At 40.4% G+C, this 24,522-nt stretch overlaps 2 protein-coding genes across 6 annotated transcripts in view; one reads left to right on the top strand and one right to left on the bottom strand.

Moving 5' to 3' along the window:
• The window catches only part of Naa60 (N-alpha-acetyltransferase 60, NatF catalytic subunit), a 29,582-nt gene extending 26,424 nt beyond the window's left edge, over positions 1–3,158 (bottom strand). Inside the window, exon 1 of one of the 2 annotated variants that reach the window (XM_023560902.2) lies at positions 2,989–3,158. The gene's annotated coding sequence lies outside the window, so the exon portion shown is untranslated. The remainder of the gene's footprint in view (positions 1–2,988) is intronic. The other variant, XM_023560903.2, reaches the window with a different exon arrangement.
• Znf597 (zinc finger protein 597) lies at positions 3,137–21,010 on the top strand. Of its 4 annotated transcripts, none has more exons than XM_063226390.1 (5): positions 3,137–3,319; positions 3,601–3,685; positions 4,423–4,549; positions 8,640–9,753; positions 20,696–21,010. In XM_063226390.1, the coding sequence occupies exons 2-4, from the start codon at positions 3,653–3,655 to the stop codon at positions 9,746–9,748; spliced, it is 1,269 nt and encodes a 422-aa protein (XP_063082460.1). In that variant the 5' UTR covers positions 3,137–3,319; positions 3,601–3,652; the 3' UTR covers positions 9,749–9,753; positions 20,696–21,010. The 4 variants fall into 4 exon arrangements, with proteins under 4 accessions (XP_063082460.1, XP_063082461.1, XP_003478186.1 ...); XM_063226391.1 differs by having other exon boundaries at positions 3,293–3,421; XM_003478138.5 differs by having other exon boundaries at positions 3,293–3,452.
• Positions 21,011–24,522: the final 3,512 nt, after the last annotated feature.

The raw sequence follows: 24,522 nt of genomic DNA, 5'->3' as shown, positions 1-24,522 counted from the left end.
AGGAGGAAAGTCATGAGTTTCCAAAAGCAGTTTTTTCAGGGAGATTTCTGAGAACATCTTTTAAAGTGGCCTAGAAACAAACCATGAAGAAACTACTTCATGGAAAACTTTGTGGATGATCAGCTTGTTGCCTAGCATCTGCTCTGCCTGAGTGAATTTGGATCACCATGGGACCATTCCCAGGGCAGCTGAAAGGTTTCATGAGACTGGAATAAGCCGGATTAAATTATCCAGATTCATGGTTATAAGGGTTTGTTAATATCTGCATGGATCCAAACCATATTTTGCTTTCAAAGAAATTTTTCTCCTCCTCCTGTTTTTTTTTTTGCTGGGATAGAACTCATGACCTTGCCCTTACCAGGCAGGCACAGTACTGCTGAGCTATATCCCCAGTCCCCAGAAATTCTCTTTTGGTGTGAAATGATGTAAAGGTATAAAATGGACCACCCAGGATGATACCACTTTCCTGCAGTAAGAGCCAAAGCAGAAATAGAAGATGACCTTGTGGCCACATAAGCCCCTACCAGACAGTACAAAGAAGGTCATTTCTGTACTAGTACCTTAGCGTACCCTGAGACCAGGCTTACCAATCAAACTCACAGGTTCTGATGCTTAAACCAGATGTTTATTTCCTTGCAGAGTGAATGGAATATGCATATTCCTGTCTTGCTTAATGAAAGTATTTAATCATTTACCCTCCTACCAAGTGAAAACCTTTACTAAGATCTTATAACTCAGTGTTATAATTAAAAAAATTTTTTTAATGATTGGCAGGTCAAATGGGTTTCACTTAAGTAAGTTTACTCTATTAGGGTATTGTTTCCAACAGACACAGGTTTGACTCCCTCTTTGTAACTCTTCTCCCCTCTCAGGCTGGCTCCATGCCTTTGAGGTTTAGCTTTTCTGTATACTGCAGGATAGGAAGTGTCAAGGCACTGGCCATTCTCTCTAATTCCTAGGCCAGTAAGTCTCAGGTATTGAAACCCCTGATATCAGAATCTGATGGATTCTCTGGGTAAAGAATTACATAAGTGTGTAGTCCTTTATTTTCCAATCCATTGTTTCTTTTCTGTTCTCATTGTGTCTAATCTTAACCCTCCAAGAGTCTCTCACTGAAACTTGTATTTTTAAAGAATTAATTTTTTAAAAAAAGAATTGGTGCCAGAATTAATTGGTACAATTCTTCACTGGAAGCATCTCTGGTTTCAGTGACTGAAAAGCAATTCAGCTGGAGCTGACCCATAGCAAAGATGGTTTCTGGTAATGGCATTAATGTGTTGGAGATACATTTTAAAGTTCAAGGCCTCTTTCTCATGAAGCTAGAGGCTAAACTAGCTTTGAAATGAGTGTCTCTTGTTTTTGGTGAAAGTAAAATTTGTTCACATAAGATGCAGCCATTATTCCCTCCCTAAGAGGCTAGAGATCAGTGAACACTAGTTCTTTAAGTGCTCAGCCTCTCATGGAAGCTGGGAGACAGATAATCTTGTTTACCTAGGCCTCAATATATAGTAAGCTTTTAATCTTCTTGAGCATATATGCTTCAAATGGTTCTTATCATTCTCTTGGTGCTCTAGAAGCACTATTCTCCTTCATCTGGGATTCTCAAGTACCTCTTTTGTAATCCCTTTCCACAATGACTACTGCTTGGCTGTTAGCAGATATTACCTGTAAAATACAGTTATCTTTTTCTATTTAAAAAATTTTTCCATTTCCAACAGAGCTTTGATTTTTGTGTAGTAAATGGCCAGAGAAGGGTACAGGTCCTTATGAAGCATGATGGCTAACCATCATGCTTGGTATGAGGAATCAAACTCACAACCTTGCACTTGCCAGGCAGGTGCTTATACCGCTGAGCTAAATCTCAGGCCAGTCTTTCATTTTGATAATGACTGGCTTAAGATGAGTGCATGACACAATACATGTCTGTACGTATTATATCGATGCCACTGTCACTTTCACCAAACTGCTATGGTTGACAAAAACACATGAAAACATTGGGCTGTTGATGGTGTCACTGAGCCACTGAATCAACCAAATGCCCTTTGAACACCATTTTTTGTGGTTTTCTGTTGCAGCCGAAGCTATCCTATCTGCTACTTCACCAAACACCAATACTTCTCAATTCTCGTAATATTGTTTCATTAACCGTACAATCATTCCCCAAGTAAAATAAGAAAATATGTTGAAATGTATTCAGAAATTTCAAGGAACCTATTATCTCTGTCTTTTCTCCTTCTGTCCTACACATTTATAAACTGAAAATTCCATTCACTTAACATCATTTTATAATCTTCGAAATTACCCCTTTTTAAAATTACTTATTTTATTTTATTATTATTACTATTATTATTTTGGTACCGGGGATCAAACTCATGACCTCGGGCTTGCCAGGCAGGCACTTATGCCACTGAGCTAAACTCCGGCCCTAAAATTACTTTTTAAAAAAAACTCTTTTTTTTTTTTTTTTGAGACAGTGTCCTGCCCTGCAGTTCAGGCTGGTCTGGAACTCGCAGCGATCCTCAAAAGCTCAGCCTTCCAAAGGCCGGGATTCCCTTTAAAAATTGCCCCAAATCACCCAAGCAATTTGTGGCAGTTTTCTAATCCCCAATCTCGCTACACCACGTCACCCAATATCTACAATATGGGCCGCGTCTGTCACAGGAGAAAGGCAAATGTGAAGTGACCAACATCTTGGAAAGCAAACAGGTGGCTCTACTCCCGATTGAGGTCCGCTGTGGTTCCCAGTATCGGTTCAGGCTTCAGTGGTGGACGCAATGCACCACACCCTAGAATGCTGAGTCGGAAACCAGGCCTACCAGGATCGGAACCTTATGAGCGCAGAAAGATACCCTTTTACATTCCACCCCACGATCTGTCCAAGCCACAGAGGCCGCTCCGATAAAGACCGGAACCGACATCCCAGTCCTCTCATCAACCTACACGTTTCAGACCCAGCAGGCCCTGCTCGAAACTCCCACAATTCGTTACCAACTCTTTTTTGAGTTCCAGAGTCTGTCTTCTTGCTTTTCTCCCTAGAAGAAACATCACGTCCCTCTGGAGTCACCCTAAGGCTGCATTTGAGCAGGTCAACTGTCCTGATCTCACGGAGGAGACCCTGTAGGGAGAGACGTAAACACTCGCGGGTAGAACCGCAGGAGTATCTTCTTGCAGGTGCCGGGAGAGGTACCGGTCCTCGTTTAAATTGCTGGATTGGCCCATTAAGAAGACGGTCAGCCCCCTGGGGGCACGCCGGCCAATCAAAGTGCAGCAAGGCAGCGGCGGCTGCTGGCCAGGGCTTCCGGCGGCTTCCTTGCAGCCCGTGCGTGGGTAGTATGGGAGCGTGGGAGTTTTGTGGTGACCGTGGCGTCCGTTATCGCTATCACCTGTCCTTTGGGCGTCGTTTGCTGTTGTTCCTGCCTCGGTAGGGAGGGGCTGTCGTTACTCCTGCAGCCGTAAGTGAGCATCCTTCGGGGATGAGCTGGAGAGAAGCATTCGGTTCAGGTTTTCAGAGGCGTTTGAGCGTACTGAGGAAGGTTCGGGTACTCTGAGGGTATTCAGGGAGGTTCGGGGTACACCAAGGACTTTTCTTTCCCCTGGCAGCTTTGTCTAGACATTCCTATGGCGACTTGAAGACGGTTTCTCCACACCCGAGATGGCGTCCACGCTCCCGACATCCGAACCCCAGGTGAGCCTAGGAGTCTTTTCCCACTGTGCGGTGTGTCACTGTTTCCCGGCCTCGACCTGATTGACGACCGCGGCGGGGAATTAGACCCAAATGTGCTTGTATGCCAGGTGTCTGTCCATAGAAGTGATTTACCAGCTTACTCTTTTCAAAACTACAACGGGGGAACACTGTCCTTGGGAGGGGTCTATAACAGTTTTCTAAAGTGACTTTCTGGAATGCTTCTCAAAATTCCACATTTCTAGTCTCTATATCTGTTGAATAATAATAATAACAATAACAATAACAATAATAAAGCCCAGATGATTCTTAATCACACTTCGGTCTAGTTAATTTAAAGAACCAGTAAATTTAGGGGAGGAATAGAGTGGGCAGAGGAAGGATGGTGGAAGACTCCTGGAACTTCTGTCTCATGATTTTTCCTCCTTTCTCTTAGAGCATCCTTACTTAATGGTTATCCTCCTCGACAGTTCTCATCTTTTCCAGGGAAGATGTCATTCTCGCGGTATACTGTCGTGATCCTTTTACTATTGCCTCAAAACATGTGACCATGTTTATTCTTTTCTTCTGAACCCACCCCTAAAACCTGTTTATACCCTATCTCAGCACTAAGGAACCTTTTCTCTGAAGCCTTTGCTCTCTTGCATCTCATCTTTTCAGCTTTTATCAGTCATCCCACACTGAGGGAGGGCTTGACCCATTAACCTCTTGTACTGAGATGGTCTCTCATGTTGTTTCAGGAGCCAGTACTGTTTGATGATCTGGCTGTGTATTTTTCTCAAGAGGAATGTGTAACTCTGCATCCTGCCCAGGGATCTCATAGCAGAGAGGCCACCCAGGAGAGTTTCGAGGATGTGGCCTTGATGGGTAAGGCAGTTTTTCCTGCGTTTTTGAACATTCATCGGTTCTAGGATGAGGATTTTAATGTCTTGTGTACAGTTGTTATGGTAAGGTTGGACCTATTCCTGGGAAGTTTACAAGGGATCAAAATATATAGTGTTTACAGTTTAAGAATTCAGGGCTGGGGATTTAGCTCAGCGGCATAAGCGCCTGCCTGGCAAGGGCAAGGTCATGAGTTCAATATCTGGCACCAAAAAAAAAAAAAAAAAAAAAAAGAATTCATTAGGAGGCCAGGTGTGGTACTGCATGTCTGTAATCCCAGCCCTCATAAGGTTGAGGTAGGAGGATTCCAGTGAGTTCGAGGCCAGCCTGGACCACATAATGAGCTCAAGGGCAGCCTGCACTACAAACAAACAAACAAAAAAAAAGAAAATTATTACAGTAAAGATACACTGCCATTAATTCCATTGAAAATACCTCCCCCTCACTTCAAATACACTTAGCCCATAGTTCTTGCCACTCTCTGAAGTCATTCTAGAAGTTCTCTTTTATGTCTTTATGAGATGTAATTGAAAATATGATGAGTGCTGATGCTGAGTGCTGTCCAACAGAAAGGATTATAAAAACATGAGGGTGCAGCCTTATCTCCCTTATTCACCTGATCTACCACTCTAACTTCTGGCTCTTCTCCATGAAAATGGAGACCATGAAAGGTAAACATTTTGAATTGATTCAGAACACTGAAGCAGTCACAATAGCACAACTGAAGAGATTCATGAAAGAGGACTTCAGAACTGCTTTAGAAAGTGGCAAGAATGATGGGATACGTGTGTTCAAGGAGAGTGGAGTATTTTGAGGGGGATTAATTAATGGCAATACTTTTACTATAATAAATTTTTAAAAATTTGAACATTCGGGGCTGGGGATTTAGCTCAGCGGCATAAGCGCCTGCCTTGCAAGCAGGCAGTCATGAGTTCGATCCCTGGTACCGATAAAATCGAAAAAGACAAAAAAAAAAAAAATTTAAACATTCACTATGTATTTCCATCACATCTTATATATGATATGGTAAGAAGTTTTATGAAAGAAGTTCCCCCCCCCAAAACGGGAAGGGGGGAATAAGTTCCAAAATCTGAGATAATCATTTTTTGTGTGTGTGACAGCCTCATTATGTAGTTCAGGCTGGCCTTGAACTCACTATGTAGTGTAGGCTGTCCTTGAACTTGCAGTGATCCTTCTGCCTTCTTCCAAGTGCTGGAATTAGACATATGCCAGTACGCCCAATGAGAGATGATTTCTAAAAGACCAATTTTAGTACAGTGACTATGGTTGCATACAATATGTGATGATCTTCCCAAGAATTTGTTGCAGTCAAATTTACAGTTTTACTGGGAAAACCCAGTTAGTATAGTATAGCTTCCCTTTTAAAAGTGACTATATGTAGTATTCCTATGCCTGACTAGATTTTACCTCTGACTGGAGCTAAGTAACAAAACTATCTCATAATTCATATTTTGTATCTTCCACTTGTCTTTATCATGTTCATGTTTTCCTTTATCTTTTTGAACATACAGAGTATATTTTAATATTCTTCTGTTAAATTTTGGCCATATTTTCCTATATATCCTGTATAAATTGTTGTTGGATGTTAGACTTTGTGTATTTTATGTTGCTGTTTACTGGATTTTTTAAAAAATATTTTTGAACTTTGTTGTCAAATGCGTTAAAGTGGCTTGGAGTTGAGTTGGTTGTGCTGGTGCATATCTGTAATCCCAGCCTTCAGGAGGTGAAGGCAGGACAGTCACCACAAAGTTCAAAGCTACAAATTCAAGGCCCACCTGAAACTACATAAGATCCTACCTCAAAAAACAAAACAAAAAAAAAAAAAAGAAAAGAGTTACTTGGGATTGGGTTTGATCCTTCCAGGGTTTGCTTTTTTACATTGTTAGGCAGGTTTAGATCAGCCTTCAGTCTAATGCTAATTTGACTTACTGTTTTTTTTTTGTTGTTGTTGCTGGGGGTTTTTGTTGTTTTTGAGACAAGCTCTCACTGTGCAGTTCCAGATGGCCTTGAACTCCAGCGATCCTCCTGCCTCAGCCTCCTGAGTGCTGGGATTACAGGCACGTGCCATCCTGCCTGGCTGGCCTACTGTTTTTTTTTTTTTTTTTTTATCCCAAGTCTTCCTTACCTGAACTGGCTGGCCTACTGTTACAGCACTATTTTTCTGAATTGACTGCTTGATGTCTTGTGTGTTAGAAGGACAGTCTTTCTACATTGGCCAGTAGGAATGTAAACTAGTTATTCTGTATATTCCTTTTTGGTGATTCTTATCATGGCTTTGGATAGTTTTCTTGTGTGTGCAGATTAGTACTCAGCAAGTCTTAAAGGGACCCTCTGCAGGTTTTCTCAGCTCTCTTTATGGGCAGCTATTGTTTTATTATTTTGCTCTCAAATTTTAGTGGCCTTTGCACCCCACATCATTGAAGTCAATATTCCTCAAGTCAACAAGACCACTGGGTACTACTTTAATCTCCATATGTTACCCATACAGAAATCCTTTCAAGTCAGTGAACTGAAATAGTCATTGAACTTTATTTCTTAGGAAGGAAGGATCCCTTTTTGTATTACTATATCGGGTTTATAAATAAGAATAGTTTTCCGTTGTATCTGCAGAACACTGCCCTCCTCAAGGATACTAAAATCTGCAGATTACTCAAGTTCGTTATACAAGATGGCATGTTATTTGCATATAATCTATGAACATCTTCCTGTGTACTTAAGTCACATCTAGATTACTTGTAATACCTAATATTATGTAAATGCAATGTGGAATTATTATACTATATTGTTCAGGGAATAATGACATGAAAAAATGTACATGTTCAGTATAGATGCAATTTTTTGGTTTGATTATTTTCAGTGTTTGGTTGGCTAAATCCACAGATGCAGAACTCACAGATATGGAGTGCTAGGTGTATTAGGAAAATTACTAAAAAAGAAATTCTTTTGGGCAGGCCCAGATTCTGTCAGCTATCTATGAGGTAAGACTGGCCATTATTTGCCTGCATAAACACAGCAGCATGAGTGTAATCATCATTCCTTGATGAAGATTTAAAGATTTCTTTTTTTTAAGTCTCACTATGTAGTTCAGGCCAGCCTTCAACTTATGTAGCACGGGCTGACCTCAAATTTGTGGCAATCCTCCTTTCTCAGCCTCCCAAGTGCTAGGATTATAGGCATGTGCCACCACACCTAATAAGGGTAATTTACTAGCAAAATATTTTAGAGACACCTATAGTGATAATAAAACTATTTTTGGTAACCTGTGTGCTTCTTGTTAAAGTAGAAAAATACCCATTTAGGCTGGGAGTGGCACACAACTTCAATTCTAGCCTTCAGGAGGCGGAGGCAGGAAGATGAAGAGTTCAGAGCTAGCCTAGGCTACTTAACAAGCTCAGGGCCAACCTTGATTACTTAGCAACACCTCAGTTGAAAAAAACAAAAATACTCACGTGCCTTCTTTTGATTTGTTTTCATTTTACACTGCTGTGGAATTAACTTATACATGTGCTAGCCAAGAGTTCCACCAATGTACCCAGGCCCTTTTTTAGGTTTAAATAGTCTCACTAAGTTGCCCAGGCTGACTTTGAACTTGTAATCTTCCTGTCTCAGCTCCCTGAGTAGCCGGGGTGATAGGCCTGTGCCACCTCACCTACCTGCCTTCTTCTTTTTGGATAAATGTGAATCTTATATCCATTCCAGTTCTGGATTGTTTCCTTGTCATTTGAGGTAGTTTAAATAATGAAAAACTCCTGAAATCTAAATGGATTAAATAGAACACTATACCTCTAGACAATGTCTAAGACTGTCCTTAGTTCCTGTTATTGGACCATGACTGTGCATTCTCTGCTCTTTGCCTTTGCATGTTCCTGAGGAACTGGATCTTTTGAGAAGTCAGGAGAACCTGCATTTTGTATATTTTGTATATTTATCAGCATCGGGGTTATAATTCATTTGTAGTTTCTTGCTCTTCTATGTAACTACTGTAGCTTGTTCTTTCTCTAATATTACTTAAAGGTGCTACCTATGTTTCACTTTGTTTTGTTTTTATCAACAGGAGGGGAAAGCAATACTGAGATTAATGAGCAATTAAACCTAGAGTCTCTGGGACTTGCAGAGCTTTCCTTAGAAAATTACTCCATTGCTGCACCTCTGGACCATTACCCACAAAAATCCTCTGAAGATACAGTTGGAATCCTTGAAAGGAAAATAGTAGGTGGAACTTCCACTTACAAGAGCAAGTTAAGAAGCCTTTTAATTACCATTGAAAATCATACTCCATTAGTAGAATTGTCTCAATGTTTAGGAGTCAAAGCACTTTCTGAAATTCTTGAATTTCCCTTGGAAGAAGCCAAAAATGAGTACAAGTGCCCCGAATGTGACCAAACCTTCAGTGATAACTCATATCTTGTTTTGCACCAGAAAATACATTCACAAGATAAAAAGTATCAATGTGGTGACTGTGGGAAGAGCTTCAGTTATAGAGCCAACCTGAGTACACACAAGAGAATCCACACTGGTGAGAAGCCTTTTAAGTGTACTAAGTGTAGTGCTACTTTCCGCCAGCAGTCTCTTCTGTCCCGCCACATGAACAGCCACGTAAAGGAGAAACCCTACACATGTAATATGTGTGGAAAAGGTTTTATGTGGCTCCCAGGATTAGCACAGCATCAGAAAAACCACACTACTGAAAAAGCATATGAACACTCAAACCATGGTAAATCTTTTGATCAGAAAACAAATCTGGCTTTGCCTGAGAATACACACACACCAGCAACCCAGCACAGTCAGCGTGTGAAGAGCTTCACACAGCCTTCATACCCTTGTCTCCCTAAGAAGAGCTACAAGGAAGACTCTGAACAACACGGTATTGATGATGAAAACTTTTTTTCATTCTCCAGATTCAAACCCTTACAGTGTCCTGAGTGTGACTTGACATTTCCTTGTTTCTCCGAGCTTGTCTCTCATCAGAACATTCACACAGAAGAAAAGCCCTATAAATGTGAAACGTGCGCACAGAGTTTTGCTTCAAATTTAGAACTTACATGCCACCAGAAGAGCCACAGGCAAGCGGAACCTTTTAAATGTTCTGTTTGTGGGAAGAGTTTTAAAGTAAATATACGTCTCATTACTCATAGGCGAACCCACAGGAAAAATACTCTGTAAATACAGTAAGTTTTCATTAATGCTTGGACTTTTCAGTATTTGTATGATAGGAGACAGTGTTTATGTGCCAAGCACAGTGCTAAGCACTTTACATACATTCCATGTAATATTTAATTCTTATTACATCCCTGGTGTAGGCAGTGTTATTTTCAAGTTTAAAACTAAGGAAGTGTAAGCAATGTCACATAGCTAGTGATGAAGCAAAGATCTGAATGCAGTTACTCGTCAGATTCCATTTGAACACACCAGAGAGACATCTAGAACGTTTTGGTTTTTGTTTTGGTGATGCTGGCTTTGCACAAATGCTCTACTACTGAGCTATCTCCTCAGCCCCCAGTAAAAAAAAAACCTTTTTTTTTAAAGTTCAATTTTTATTAAAATGAAGGTTATTGCTAGAGTTCTTTTAATTTTATATGGTTTCTAAGTTTTTGCCAGTTCTGCACATATAAGTGAATGTTTTTATACTTGTTTTATACTTCTGTTATAACTATATGAATGTGATACTGTATTTGTATGAAGTTAATGTTTTCCATGTAAATTTCCAGGTGTTTGGGCTGTCTTAACTGTAGCCCTTTATGGAGGTTGGACTTGACTTGGAGAGGTGGGGTAGACTTGCACTTTTCTATGGGATTTGCCTCCAGATCTCTATTGAAGCACATTACTTGATTTGTTTTGAAAAATCAAAACTTTTTAGTGAGCATGTTAAGACATTTAGATATATTATCTAATTTAGTCTTGAGATTAAATCTGTGATAGAGAAAGGACTTTCTTATTTCACAAATGAGGAAACCGAAGCCCTCAATAGATAAAAGTCAGTACTTGGTCAAGCACACAAAACACCACGCTGTGAAAAAACTAGCACTTAAACTTAGGTGTTTTGTAGTTCCAAAGGCTACAAATTCTGTGGTACTGATTATTTGGTGGCATTCGCACTATTTTTTTTTAATGTTAGAAAACTTTCACACTTATTAAAGGTAGGAAAAACAGAAGGGTCAGGGAAAAACAGGCTCTGCTGAGTATAGTTGGGCTCAGTAAAAAGGGAGGAAAAGTAAAAATAAAAAATACACCCTGCATTGTAGGGTGGACTACTGTAAACAGGAGTCTACACAGTGTTTTAGCATGGCAGTCAGCCAGAGGCTAAATAGGGAGGAGAGGACGGTCACCCTGAAGGCTGCCCTGTGCACTTGTATCCATACACACACACAACACATTTACAGTTTTAGACACTGTTATTACAGGTAAGTACTGGAGCAAAATATTGTTAAATAGTATGGAATTGTATACTATCAAAAACAATATTTCTGTGGTCTCTTGATTGGGATGTAAAAATGGTCTTAGTCTATTTAAGTAGATATTAGAAGGGTACAGTTATTGCTGAGAGATCTTAAGTAAAACTGAAGGTTTCTGAAGGGCCAGTTGGATTGAAAGTAATTGCTGGAAGGTAGCCCTTCTACTGAACAGCAGATTGAAGCCTGAATATATAAAAAGAAGTTGGCTATGGAAGCTAAGCCCATAATACTTTCTAGAGGCATGAAGACAGCTGTTGGTGAGTGGAGAAAAACTACAACCACCAGCCTGATCCCATTTGCTGACTTTCTTCGCTTTTGTCATTCTTTTTTTGTTTGTTTATTTTTCCTGTCTTTTTGAGATAAGGTCCCAAGATCAGGCTGGCTAGGTACTCACTTTGTAGTCCAGGCTAATCTTGAACTTACAACAGTCCTCTAGCCTCAGCCTCATGAGTGCGCCATCATGCCCAGCTCAACCTTTTGTCATTCTTGTCTTGGTTCTGATTTGCAGATCCAAAGTTGAAACCATGTACTTGGTATATCGGGGCAGACTTGCTTCTTTGTTTCTCTTTCCAGTCTGCATACAGGGCAATAGTCTGCCAGGGCTTCAGGGTCTTAAATTTAAAACAGGCATTTTTATCTGTCTGAGATGTTTTGAATTGTATAGAAATTTGAATTATATCCAATCAAAGTTTTTAGGTACAAGTGCACAATAAAGCAACAATTAAAAATGTGTCTAGGTTTCCAGTTTCAAGGTTTAATGTTTCAAGTTGCTTTGCCACAGGGAGTTGAAGGAAGAGGCATGCCTGCTAGTGATATTCAGGCAAGTTTTTCAGTGATGGCTTTTTCATCCTCCTGTATATTTTGTTAACTGATGGAGGCAAATTCCATAAGATTTTTAACTCCAGAGATAGCCTATCATGGTAGGTGCTATTAACAGATATACTAGATAAAAGTTAATATAGAGATTAAAAACTAAATGCAAAACTTTACTTCTATGAGTGGCTGATATGCTGCATTTTTCAGGACAAATGACATGGCAGGAGACACACTGTACTTAAGAAACTGACTCTTAAATTTCTTGACTTTCATTGATGTAGTGAGGAAAATGTGTAATAGATAGTTCCTTTCAGTGATGGCTGGAATATCAGGTACTGTTAGTCATCTTTGCTGAAAACAGCAATTTTCCCAGTGGAATTCAGATGCTAACAGCTCACATTGCATAATTTAAGAAGCTATAAAGTTTTTTGTCTTTTAAGAGGGTTTCACTAGATAGTCCAGGTTGCCCTTGTATTGTAGCCCACGCTGATCTCAAATTTGTGCTGATCTTCCTGCCTCAACCACCAGACTGCTGGGATTATAGGCATAATAATGCCTATAAGAAGTTGTAAAATTCTGTTATTAAAGGAATTGGGCTCAAAATTGTAATTTTCTTACTACAGGTAATAGTCTATTCACATTTCCCTGTGTACACTGAAAATGATTAATCCAATAATTGAGGGAGTTAAAACTAAAACCAGGTGGGGCATGGTCCCACAAACCTATAATCCAAGCACTCAGTGGGCAATGGCAGGAGGATTGCTGCAAATTCAAAGACAGCTTGGACTTCAAAGTGAGTTCAAGGCCAACGCAAACTACATAGTGAAACCCTATCTCAAAGCAAAACAAAACCCAAAACTAAAGCCAAATGACATCTCCCAGTAAATGTCATTTTTTAGTCTTTGTCTTTTGAAATTCTATATAATTAGATGGCAGTCTTCGGGTGAGTAAAGCATAAATTATTATACACACTGAAACTGCAGGTTTTTCTTAAGTTGCATTTTATTGTGTATGTATTCAAGATGAGAGATAGGTTATAGTTTATCTCAAAGTCTTTCGAATGTTCATTAAACATGTTATCCCTGTGGGATCTCATTAGCAAAGTATGTTTGCTTTGACCATCAGTTTAAAAGTAAATGATGTTTGTTAGAATGTATATATTTATCTATTTTAATGTTATACATTATGAGAGCTATTAATCTGATATAAAGATGACCATTACTCATCTTTCCAAAGCCTGACAATAGGTCTTTTGTCTTTGTCTTTTAAAACTGATCCTTCCCTGCATGGAAAAATCTAGGGAAGAAGTGGATACAACATATATGTTCATTTATATAAGCCTATGATTATGCTGTAATCTCTAGTTCTTTGGATACCTCAGAAATATGTTATATGCACTTCTTGTTTAATGTTTCAGTTTTACTGTTCTTGGTGTATTCTCATTGGTCTCAGCTCTAGATTGCAGTCTAAACAGTGATAATGTCTATTTGATGTGAACTCTTTCATCTAATAAATGCTATTTTATGATGGCTAATAAGTGAGTTTTTAAATATACATACATATATACAGTTATTTTAGATGGTTAGACTGTGATCTGGACAGAGTAAACAACTTTATGCCATGTATTAAGAGAAGTAAAATCACTTGCACAACGGAATTCAGATGGATCCAGCATTAGTCTGGGATCATGTCATTAGTCATCCAGTATAGGACCAGGTACATCCAACTGTGCAGGGTAGTGATCGTGGGGTGTAAGAAGCTTCCCTGCTCAGGTTCAGGGTGTGCTAAATAGTTTCTCCCAGTGGGCTTTTCACAGTATTGGAGAACACTAACGCCACGTGATATGCCACAGTAGCTCCTGGTGGGAAACTGGAAGTCGCAGTCACTTCCAGTGTCCACTTTGGCATTGTCCATACATTCTTAGCAAGTGGAATGTGAATGGTGGACATCCAGCCACAGTTTGTCTGGACTCTGTTTACAAGTACACCGCACATGCTAGGTGACCTTCATAGAAACTGGGTAGGGACAAGTTGAGTAGATTTTTTATTTCTTATTTTTTTGGTACTGGGGATGAACTCATGACCTTGTGCTTGCCTGGCAGGCACTTGTGCCACTGAGCTAAATCCCAGGCTCAAGTTGAGTAGATTTGCCGGGACTGTCCCTTGGCACCAGCAGGCAGGGAACATGAGTACGACTGTTGGAAACCAACGTGAATCTCCATCTCATGATTCCAGGAACTGACCACGCTGGCCAGGAAAGGATCCTTGAGCTACTTTGTGCCTCTGCCCTTATACAACGTGAATTTATAGAATTGACCTGTGTGTGTTTCTGGGCTATTGAAAGGGATGCTTTGTGCTTTCCTTTTGTCCTATGTAGAGTATCTTCTCTCTATAACCAACCAACTAGTGCCAGTCTCTTAGGCTTTGGTGTGCCCTGTAGCTAAATTCTTTATTATTGTCATCATCATCTTCAACAGTGCTTCACTGTGTTGTTCTGGCTGGCCTTACACACCTGGCCTCAAGTGATCCTTCATCCTTAGCCTCTTGAGTAGGTGGGACTACAGACCCATTCCACCCTATTGTCTCTTCATATCTGAATTGTAATATCGTTCTGTTAGTTGAATTATATCCTCTATTCACTTTAGCCTTTCTTTCTTTTTTTCTTTTTTTTTTTTTTTTTGCATGAGAGGATCGAACTCAAGATCTTGCATTTGCCAGGTAGGCACTGTGCCACTGAGCTATATCCCCGGCCTAACCTTTGCCATTTCTGTTGCTACACAGATTTCATTTGATGTCACCCCTATTTCTCCTCTCCCCTCTTCTAGATTCATATATTCACGTGCCTACAAGAGATGTCCTTTAGCTGTCATTGAAAAATCTGAACACATACCTGAACTAGAACTGATGCTTTTAGACTATCTTCAGTTTGTTTCTAGTATATGGTACTGTATTCATACAATTACACATGCTATCATCAGATACTGTCTCTTCCTCCTCCCCAGCTATAGTTTCAATGTTTGTCTTCCAAAATCTATGCTGAAGTCCTAACCTCCAAGGGGATAATATTAAGGAGGGGGGCTTTTGAAGATTAAATCATGAAGGTGGAACCCTTATTACTGCCCTTTTAAAAGAAACTAGAGTTAGCTAGCACTTTCCACAAAGTGAGGACCTGTTTGCAAAATGGCTTTCACTAGATATGGGATCTGCTACTAGATTTTCTAGTCTCCTTAACCATGAGAAATGAATTCCTCTTGTTCTAAGCTACCTCATTTATGGTAATTTGTAATATCCAGACCAGACTCGGAATTCCTAATCCATTCAGTTATTAAGATGTGAATTCAGCCTCAAAAATGCCTCCCAAATCCATTGGAAATATAACTTAATAGTGGAACACTGATAGAGGCCTTGGCATGGATGATCCCCTGTACCATTATCTTCACTTTATGCAGTAGTACACAGTGCTGATATACCCTAACCTCCTGTGTCATCTTCTGTTTTGTCAGCACAACCAGAACATCTAATTATATCACCATGTAAGTTTGACACTGGTCACTGACTTCCTACTGTCCCTAGTGAAGTTCTCAGTGTGGTTTTAATGTTACTTCCCTATCAGCTGCTCTCTTCTCTTTTTCTTTCTCCCTATTGGCTATACTGACTTTCCTTCAGTTCATGAAAAATACAAAGCTCTTTACTCCCTTATGAATTGTGCCATCGCTTGGGTATTTTTTTGTTTTTTGACAGTATCAAGGATTAAACTCAGTCTCATGGTATGTGCTAGGCAAGCACTCTTGCCCTGAGCTACTGTTTCAGCCCTGTACTTCTACATAAAACATTCCTCATCCCTTCCTTATCTTCCTGATAGCACTTACCAATTTGTAATTGAATCATCATGTAATTTATGGTTTAAATTCATTTGGGATAGGAACGAGGCAACTGATTGGCACTTAAAATGATGCAGTGAATAAATGAATGAAACTTCTATAGCTCTATTATTTTTTAAAGAAAATTTTACTTAGTGCATGTTTTCAGTACATGATGTGTATATTCATGTTGAACAGTAAGTATATGTATGGAATACAGCTGGTTTCTTTTAATCCCCTCCCAACCATTTCTCTCCCTCTAAATCCCCTTTCTCACTTACATTTTGTAATTATTCATAGCTAATGTTTATGACATACTATGTTTACATTCATTGAAGTTACTAGGTTCCTGTACATGGCATATGTTTTTACTTCCCCTTCTTTCTCTTCACCCTCAGTACCTAGACCCCTTTCCAAGTGCAAAGAGAATAATAAAGGATGTGTAGAAGGAAACAATCCTTGTGTAGAAGGATTGTTTCCTTCTACACATCCTTTATTATTCTCTTTGCACTTTGCCTTACTCAAATGAGAGATACCATATAGAGTTTAAACCTGAGTGTCTGATTTATTTCATTCAACCTTGTATTTCCCAGGTGAATCATGTTCCTACACATATCTTGATGTATTTATGATGAATTTACCCTTTTTTATAGGCAAGTAGTGTTCCATTATGTGTAGATACCACATTTTCTTTTTTTTTTTTTTTTTTTGGTCTTTTTTCGTTTTTATCGGTTCCAGGGATCGAACTCACAACCGCCTGCTTGCAAGGCAGGTGCTTATGCCGCTGAGCTAAATCCCCAGCCCCCACATTTTCTTTATCCATTAATCTGTTGATGGATATATGGGCTGCTTCCAGAATTTAGTTATTATGAATTGTGCTGCTACAAACATTGGTATGCATATATTGCTATAATATGATGTCTTTAGTTTTATTTTATTTTTTGGTACTGGGGATCAAACTCATGACATTGCATTTGCTAGGCAGCCATTTGTACCACTGAGCTAAATCCCCAACCCACCATATGATGTCTTTAGCACTTTAGAAAAAATACCTAGAAGAGGAATATCTGGGTCATATGGAATTTCTACTTTTAGTTCTTTGAGAAACGCCAGACTGATTTCATAATGGTTGTATTAGTTTACATTCCCACCAACAATGGAGGATTCCTTTTTCACCACAGTCTCACCAGCACTGGTTATTCTTTGACTTCTTTGATGATTGTCATTCTTTCTGGTGTAAGATGAAATCTTAGCATTTCATGTTTTGCTTTAATTTCTTTGATGATTGTCATTCTTTCTGGTGTAAGATGAAATCTTAGAATTGTTTTGCTTTAATTTTTTTTGTCTTTTTGAGACAGGGTCTTGCTATGCAGTTCAGGCTGGCCTTGAGCTCACTTTGTAGCCCAGGCTAGTCTCGAACTCGCAATGATCCTCCTGCCTCAGCCTCCTCAGTGCTGGGATTACAGGTGTGAGCCACTACGCCCATCTTGCTTTAATTTCTTAATGAGCACTTTTTCATATGTTTGTTGGCCATCTGTATGTCTTCTGAGAAGTGTCTGTTCATTTTACTGGTCCATTTCTCAATTGGGTCTTTTATTTTAGATGGTCTAATTTTTTTTTAGAGTTCTTTATATATTCTAGAAATTTTGGGTTATGTTGAGACAGGTTCTTACTATGTAGTTAAAGCTGACTTTTGTAGACAAGACTGGCCTTGAATTTGTGGTGATTAGCCTGCCTCAGACTCCCCAGTGTTGAAATTACAAACATGTGTTACCACACTGACCTATTGTAATTGCCCTATCACTTTTATCCAGTTGTTTGTAGCTAAGAGTCTGTCAGAAGAGAAAGAGGAATAGAACCAGGTACTTTCAGTCATCAGTAGATAGGAAAAGCCTAGAGAAGTTGTAAAGAGTTTAGGAAAAAAAGGCTTGAAGGGAATAATTTAGCAAAGATATACAATCACTGTAGTCACTCACATTTGAAGGACATGAGGTAAAAGTGATGTTCGTATTTCAAACAGAACTGCTTTTGAACTCACACCTGAGAATGAATCCCTAAATCCCACTTTCTGATGCAGGTTGATTTGGACCACACATGGCTCCCCAACTCTTACAGTTCTCACTCAGAGGTTTGACTTCTAACTCACTTTTTTGGAGGGTCTTTTTAGTCTTTGAGACAGAGTCATGCTATGCAGTTCAGACTGGCCTTGAGCTCACTTTGTAACCCAGGCTGGGCTCGAACTGGCAATGATTCTCCTGCCTCAGCCTCCTGAGTGCTGGGATTAAGGCATGCGCCACCACTGCTTGCTTAAATCACTTTATTATTATTATTATTATTATTATTATTAGTCTTTTTCCTTTTTACCGGTACCGGGGATCGAACTCACGATTGCCTGCTTCCAAGGCAGGCGCTTATGCCGCTGAGCTAAATCCCCAGCCCCAAATCACTTTATTTTGGGAAAAGACAAAGTTCACCATTTGTGAATCCCCTAAGACCACAGGGAAAAAAGACAATTGTAAACAGGCACATGAGCACTTCAGAATCTAGTACAGAGCAAATGTAAAAATACCCAGTATCCATTTTCTTCCTAGAATAGATTGGTCTGTATATTTTCCCAGCTGCTGCCTGAGGTCAGGCTTCTAACTACCCCGTATTTGGGATCCAGCAGGGCAGATAACACAGTTAACTTTAAGACTCTTGAACAGGGGCTAGGGATTTAGCTCAGTGGCATAAGGGCCTGCCTGGCAAGTGTGAGGTTGTGAGTTTGATCCCTGATGAAAAAAAAAGTTCTGAACAGGCATCTGGCCACTTCACTGGCTGCTTTTTCCACCTCATGCCCTCAAATCTCTCCAGCTGGCTCCAGAATAAAGCCAGGTCTACAGCTTGTCCCTGAAAGGAGTTTGTCCACCAATTGAGTACCTTAACCCTTTTTCCCCCAGTATTGGAGATTGAACCCAGGGGCTTTGTACTGTGCTATATTCCCAGACCTTTTTATTTTTTCAGTTTGAGATAGGGTATTGCTAAGTCCCTAAATTTCCCAGATTGATCTCTAACGTGCAATTCGCATGTCTCAGCTACCCAGAGTGCTGGGGTTACACATGTGAACCATCATACTCAACTACTGCCCTAACTTTTACACACTCACCTGCAGCACTGGTTACTAAACGACCTGGTTCTTGGAATTAAAGACACTCTGCATAAATGAGTGTTCCTGGATCACAGAGAACAAACTGGTGATTTTAAATGAGCTTAGCAGCACCAGCAGCTACTTCCTATCAGTCCAAAAGGATCAGGCATCTAGGTGTCATGGTACAAGCCTATAATCCCAGTACTTGGAAGACTGACCTAAGAGGATTCCCATGACTTAGAGGCGAATTTGGGCTATACAGTAAGTTCAAGACCCTGTCTCAAAAACAATTATTTAGAGTGTACTAAACTCACAATTAAAAGCTACAAATTTGCTATGTAGATAAAAAATAAGATCTAATTGAATGCTATCAATAAGATACTTATTTGTTCACTTGTTTTTGGAGATAGGGTCTCACCAAACCAGACTGGCCTCGAACTTGTGGTGATCCTCTTGTCTCAGCCTCTGAAATGCTGGAATTACAGGCATGCACCACCAGGCCCAGCTGAGATGCTCACTTTAGATTTAAGAACACAGCTGGGCCTGGTGGTACATGCCTGTATCCAACACTCTTGAACAAGCACTAAAACTCAAAAGGGAATTTAAGAGCTATGTAAAAAAAAAATCTCACCAGGCTTAGTGAAATACACCTCTAATCTCAGCACTCAAGAGGTTGAGGCAGGAAGATTATTGTGAGGTCAAGGCCAACATATACTACATAGTGAGTTCAAGGCCAACCTGAACTACATAGTAAGACCCTGCCTCAATAAAAAACAAAAACAAGACAAACCCCATCTCAAATGAAGACACAATTTACAATTTACCAAACTGTAGTATTTAGCAAAAAAAGATCTCAAACTGCCTAACTTAAGGCACAGGGCTATAGCTCAATGCAAGGGTGCTTGTATAGCATCCCCAAGGGCATAGTTTCAATCCTCAGTACCTCTAGAAAAAGGAAAAAAACCTTGGGGGTGAAGTAGGGCTGTGTTCCATTCAGGTAGAGCACTTGATGCCATGCTTCAGGCCCTGGGTTCAATCCCCAGCATGATAACCACAACAAGACCCATCTTTGCATCTCTGAACTAGGGGGAAAAAATTGAGAATTAGTAGAAAAAAGTAAACATAAGAATCTGAGCAGAAATAAATCAAGTAGAATATAGAGAACAAAAAATTTATAGAAAAGAGTTGGTCTTATGAAAATTAAAATTGATAAATCTACTTGGGAGCATGGTGGTTCATGACTGAAATCCTAGCACTTGAGAGGTTGAGGCAGGAGGATTGCCAAGCAGTTGAAGCCATAGTGAGCTCAAGGCCAGCCTGAACTACATAGTGAGACCCTATTTTAAATATGGACAAACCTTTCGGTAGACTAAAAAAATAGAGAAGACTCAAAAAATGAAATGGGAGCTCTTACAATGGATTTCTGAGAAGTAAGACAATAGGGAGCTATCATGAGCAATTATATACCAACAAATTTTTCTAAGTATACTGCTAATTATTATAAAACTATCAAATCACATTTTAATTGTATAATTTTGCAAAGTATATGTTTTGCATCTTGATGCAAGGAAGAATGCAACATATTAATCATTTTTCATAAACATTTCAGAGGTTGACTAGAATATCCCGGAGTCTTTTACTTGACTACCAAATACCTTTTTAAGTACTTGGTTTTTGTATTTAAAATTTAAAACGTTAAATTTAAGCAATATAAAAGTTTTATAATGCTTTAACATGACCAAAAATTTTATTAAACATATTTATATATATTCACAAATTCTTTCAAAGTTGAGTATTAAAATAGACTTTTACAATTTTAGGATTTTCATTCAAAGTCATTTTTGTTTTTGTTTCAGGAAAAATAGGCTCTACTGTAAGACAAGAAAGAACTGAGTTTCTTTGTATGACTAATTATAAACAAGGAGTCCATATAATAAGCCACAGGATCTATAACAAGAGATTGGTATGAAACCCCTCACACTGTTCCAGGTATCAACTACGGACAGCTCCATCATAGGCAGCACACAGTACAACTCGGTCAGAACTCCACAGGGATGACAATGGAAACGTGTTAATGCGAACTCACACATGCCTTACAGAAGTGTTGCTACCTGAACATACAATTATTACATGCCATACAAACTACGACTACAATTTTTGATCCAATAAAATATTAGACAAAACAGTTCTAGAGCTTTTCTGTACAAGTTTTGACTATCAATCTCTTTGTACTGTATACCTTTTGACCATTAGTCATAAGATGTATATCTGCACAGTATGTATGCTATTTAAAAAGAAGACAATAAGGGGCTGGGGATTTAGCTCAGCGGCATAAGCACCTGCCTTGCAAGCAGGCAGTCGTGAGTTTGATCCCTGGTACCGATAAAAAGGAAAAAAAATATTAAAACTTTCAAAAAGAAAAACTACCATTAGTCATGTGTGGTGGTACATGCCTATAACCCCAGCACTCAGGAAGCTGAAGCAGGAGGATCACTGCATCCATGATGGAGGATTCAGAGAGAGTCCAGGAAATTCTGGTGTTGGGTATGGGAGCTCAGATAATGAACACAAGGTAGGTACTGAGCTTATGTCCTTGGAAGAGTTAACAGCAGTAACTCTGAGTCCCTGTCACCCCTGCTTCCCTCTCGCCTTCCTAGGGCTTCTGTCTCCAGCCTTTTCCACACCACTGAGCTCAGGTTCACCTTTGTTTTGGCTAAGGCAGAACCAGATTTTCAAGGGAGGGATAGGTAGTTCAGAGCAGAACGGAAAAGGAAATGAGAGCATTTTTTATAATTCCCTCATTTTACTAAGAGAACTGGTACATGTATGACAGAGCTTGGTAGCAAGTTACTGCAATGGAAATGAACTTTAGGCTCCCAACCCAGTGGCTTTCCCCCTGGGCCAGCCTGCCTCTTTTCATGTTCTGGGACAGCAGTCCACTTAACCCTATGCTCAATCCTAACTCCTGTGACAAAGTGATTTTTGCCTCAAAAAGACTTGTCTGGCTCCATGAATTTCTTAATGTATTAACCTGAGCATGGTGATACATGGGAGGCAAAGGCAGGAGGATCTCTGTGAGTTCAAGGCCATTTTGGCCAACATAGTGAATTTAAGGCCAGCCTGAACTACATAGCTGCGGGGAGCTGCTGAGCTAATGATCATTCATGTACACGGAGCACAGAGGAATGCCCAAGGGATTTAAGAAGCCAGCTAGTTAAGCAAAGGCGTCATATGACAAATGTATAAATCAGTGCACTGATGGTTGCGCACTGTCTTGCATCCAGAGAAAGGGCTTCACCTGACTGCAGCTTTCTGTCTCTTTATTTTCTTCATTTTCCACCCCGACTCCCACCATCCCATCTCCCAGAAACTTGAGTTCTCATGGACACAACACATAGCAAGACTCTGTCTCAAACAAACAAACAAACAACTAATATTTTTCAAGTAAAAGATGAAATATGTATTTAAAAACTATATGTAAATATGTAATATGTAAAAATTAAATTAGATTTAAAGATAATATCGGCTTAAGCTATTAAGCTTCTCTCTGACAGCCTGATCTGCAATTCTGGCTGTGGGGTGGGGGGTTCATTGTCCTAGAACAGCCCTTTTCCTAAGGGGCTCACTCTGCTTAGTGTGATCTCTGCCTCAGAGTGGACATGCAGGGTGTATTCTCCAAGTTTCTGGGTCCCTGACGTGTTTTACCCAGTCTTGGCCCTGAAATACCACTTTGGCAGGCTCCGTATTGCATTCACAGCAATATGGATCTATGGAGTCTTTGGCTCATCTGGGGCATACGCAGGGCCAAGGCCTGATCCCTTCATCTCCTTTTCCTGTCACCTCTGCCCTTTTCCCCTCCAAGGGGAAAGAAACAGTGAAGGCTCCAGGGGCAAGAGGCTGCCTGTTCAGCCTGCTAGAACTTAAAAGAACTAGGACAGTCTCAACATGGAATGTGGCAAGTGTCCCCTGTCTGGCAATGCCTGACGAGTTCAGGTGCTAGGGCCTCAGGTGTGGCAATGGATTAATCCACAGGTAAGGTATGGATAGTCTATTTTTCTCCCATCAGTAGACCTGTTGTGGAAAGGTTTGGAGGGAAGAGTGAGGGGTGGTCAGAGGCAGACTTAGTTTCCTGCCAGCATTTTGCCTTGCTCACTTGTGGTGGTTGGACCAGTCTTAGGAGAGATGCTCTGGAGACCAGGCCTCTAGACGGCCAAGGCACTTCTTGGAATCATTGCCCTGGGACTCACTTCACTGTAGATGCATCATCAGATCCTCACTTAAATGTAACACAGGGGGGCTGGGGATTTAGCTCAGCGGTGTTAAGTGCCTGCCTTGCAAGCAGGCAGTCGTGAGTTGATCCCTGGTACCAATTAAAAAAAAACATAAAAAAATAAATGTAAGGCAGGGTACTGTTCTTACCTTGCAGCTGAAAAAAGAGGTTCTGAAAAGGTAACTGAAAGGGTTTTGGCCCAGACAGGACACTGTAGCCAGGAAAGCATCAACCGGAAGCAGGAAGCCCCTATCTTCCCCGCCCCTAGGAAGTTACCTGTGGCCATCTTCCCGCTCCTGGAAATTTACATATGGCACCAAACCTAGGGCCAATGGGCTACCTGTATATCCCTAATGCCCACCTTAGGTTCCACCCCAAACCGAGGCTATTTACATTCCCCACGCCACGTGTTCACCGAAGAGATCGCCGGACGCCAGCAGTAGGGGTGCCGGCCATCTCTCTCTCAGAATAAAGGCCGCTTTTTATTTTATACTTCTCATCTTTTGGAAATATTTTTCATCTTTTGGAAATAATTCTAGCATTTGGTGCCGTTACTCGGATCAGCAGGCGATTGACTCCTGGGACACACCCAGTTGAGTCCCCTAGCCGATAACCAGATAACATCCTGGATTAATTCTGAGCTCTTTCCTCCCCCCAGATGTCCTTGTCACCAGCCACCTGCACTCAGCAACAGCTAGATTGATTTCAGGTGAGCACTCCCCGGGGAACTTTTGGCACTGGGCAGCCCCAGTCGAATGTTCTCCCCGTTCTCATGGGTCTGTGCATTTTCACGTCCTTAGGACAGCTCAGGGCAGGGTTCTTTCTGGGCAAACCTGTGTCCACACTCTATAAAATCTCTCATGTTCTTTGGGTTCGGATAGCCCAAAGCAGAGATTTTTGGACCGCCCACACTGAAAGAATGCCTCACTTCCCTTAAAGCCTTGCACTTTCACGGGCAAAACTGTTACTGACCCCACGCAGCCTCCACTCGTAAATCTCTCAGTGACGACTGGAATATACAAGTTTTTGGAACCGTAACTGCCGCATGGTGCCACAAATGAGTGACGGCTTGTTCTGGACCACCGGCTTTTTTCTTGCCTGAATCAGTCACGGGAAACGTATTTTCTAACTCCCAAAAGATGCCTTTACAATGTCTAATTTCCAATTTACATATTCTAAAAATTAAAAGTACCATAAAAACTAAACAATTAACTTTTTACTGCCAGGAGGTCTGGCCAACCTACCCGCTTATCGGCAAGCATTGGCCCAAAGAAGGAACATTTGACCCCTGCATTCTCAGAAACTTGTATGAGTTCTGTCAGACCGGCGACAAGTTATTAGAACTCCCTTATGTTCAGGCCTTTCTTGTTCTGAGAACACACCAGTCTCTCATTAAGTCTTGTGCTCCCGCTG

Source organism: Cavia porcellus, unplaced genomic scaffold, assembly GCF_034190915.1.
Source record: "Cavia porcellus strain 051 isolate PalLab524CR breed Dunkin Hartley unplaced genomic scaffold, mCavPor4.1 scaffold_16, whole genome shotgun sequence".
In the NCBI taxonomy this organism is placed as follows: domain Eukaryota; kingdom Metazoa; phylum Chordata; class Mammalia; order Rodentia; family Caviidae; genus Cavia; species Cavia porcellus.
The sequence above is the reverse complement of the archived record's forward strand: the minus strand, read 5'-3'. Positions and strand labels throughout refer to the sequence as shown.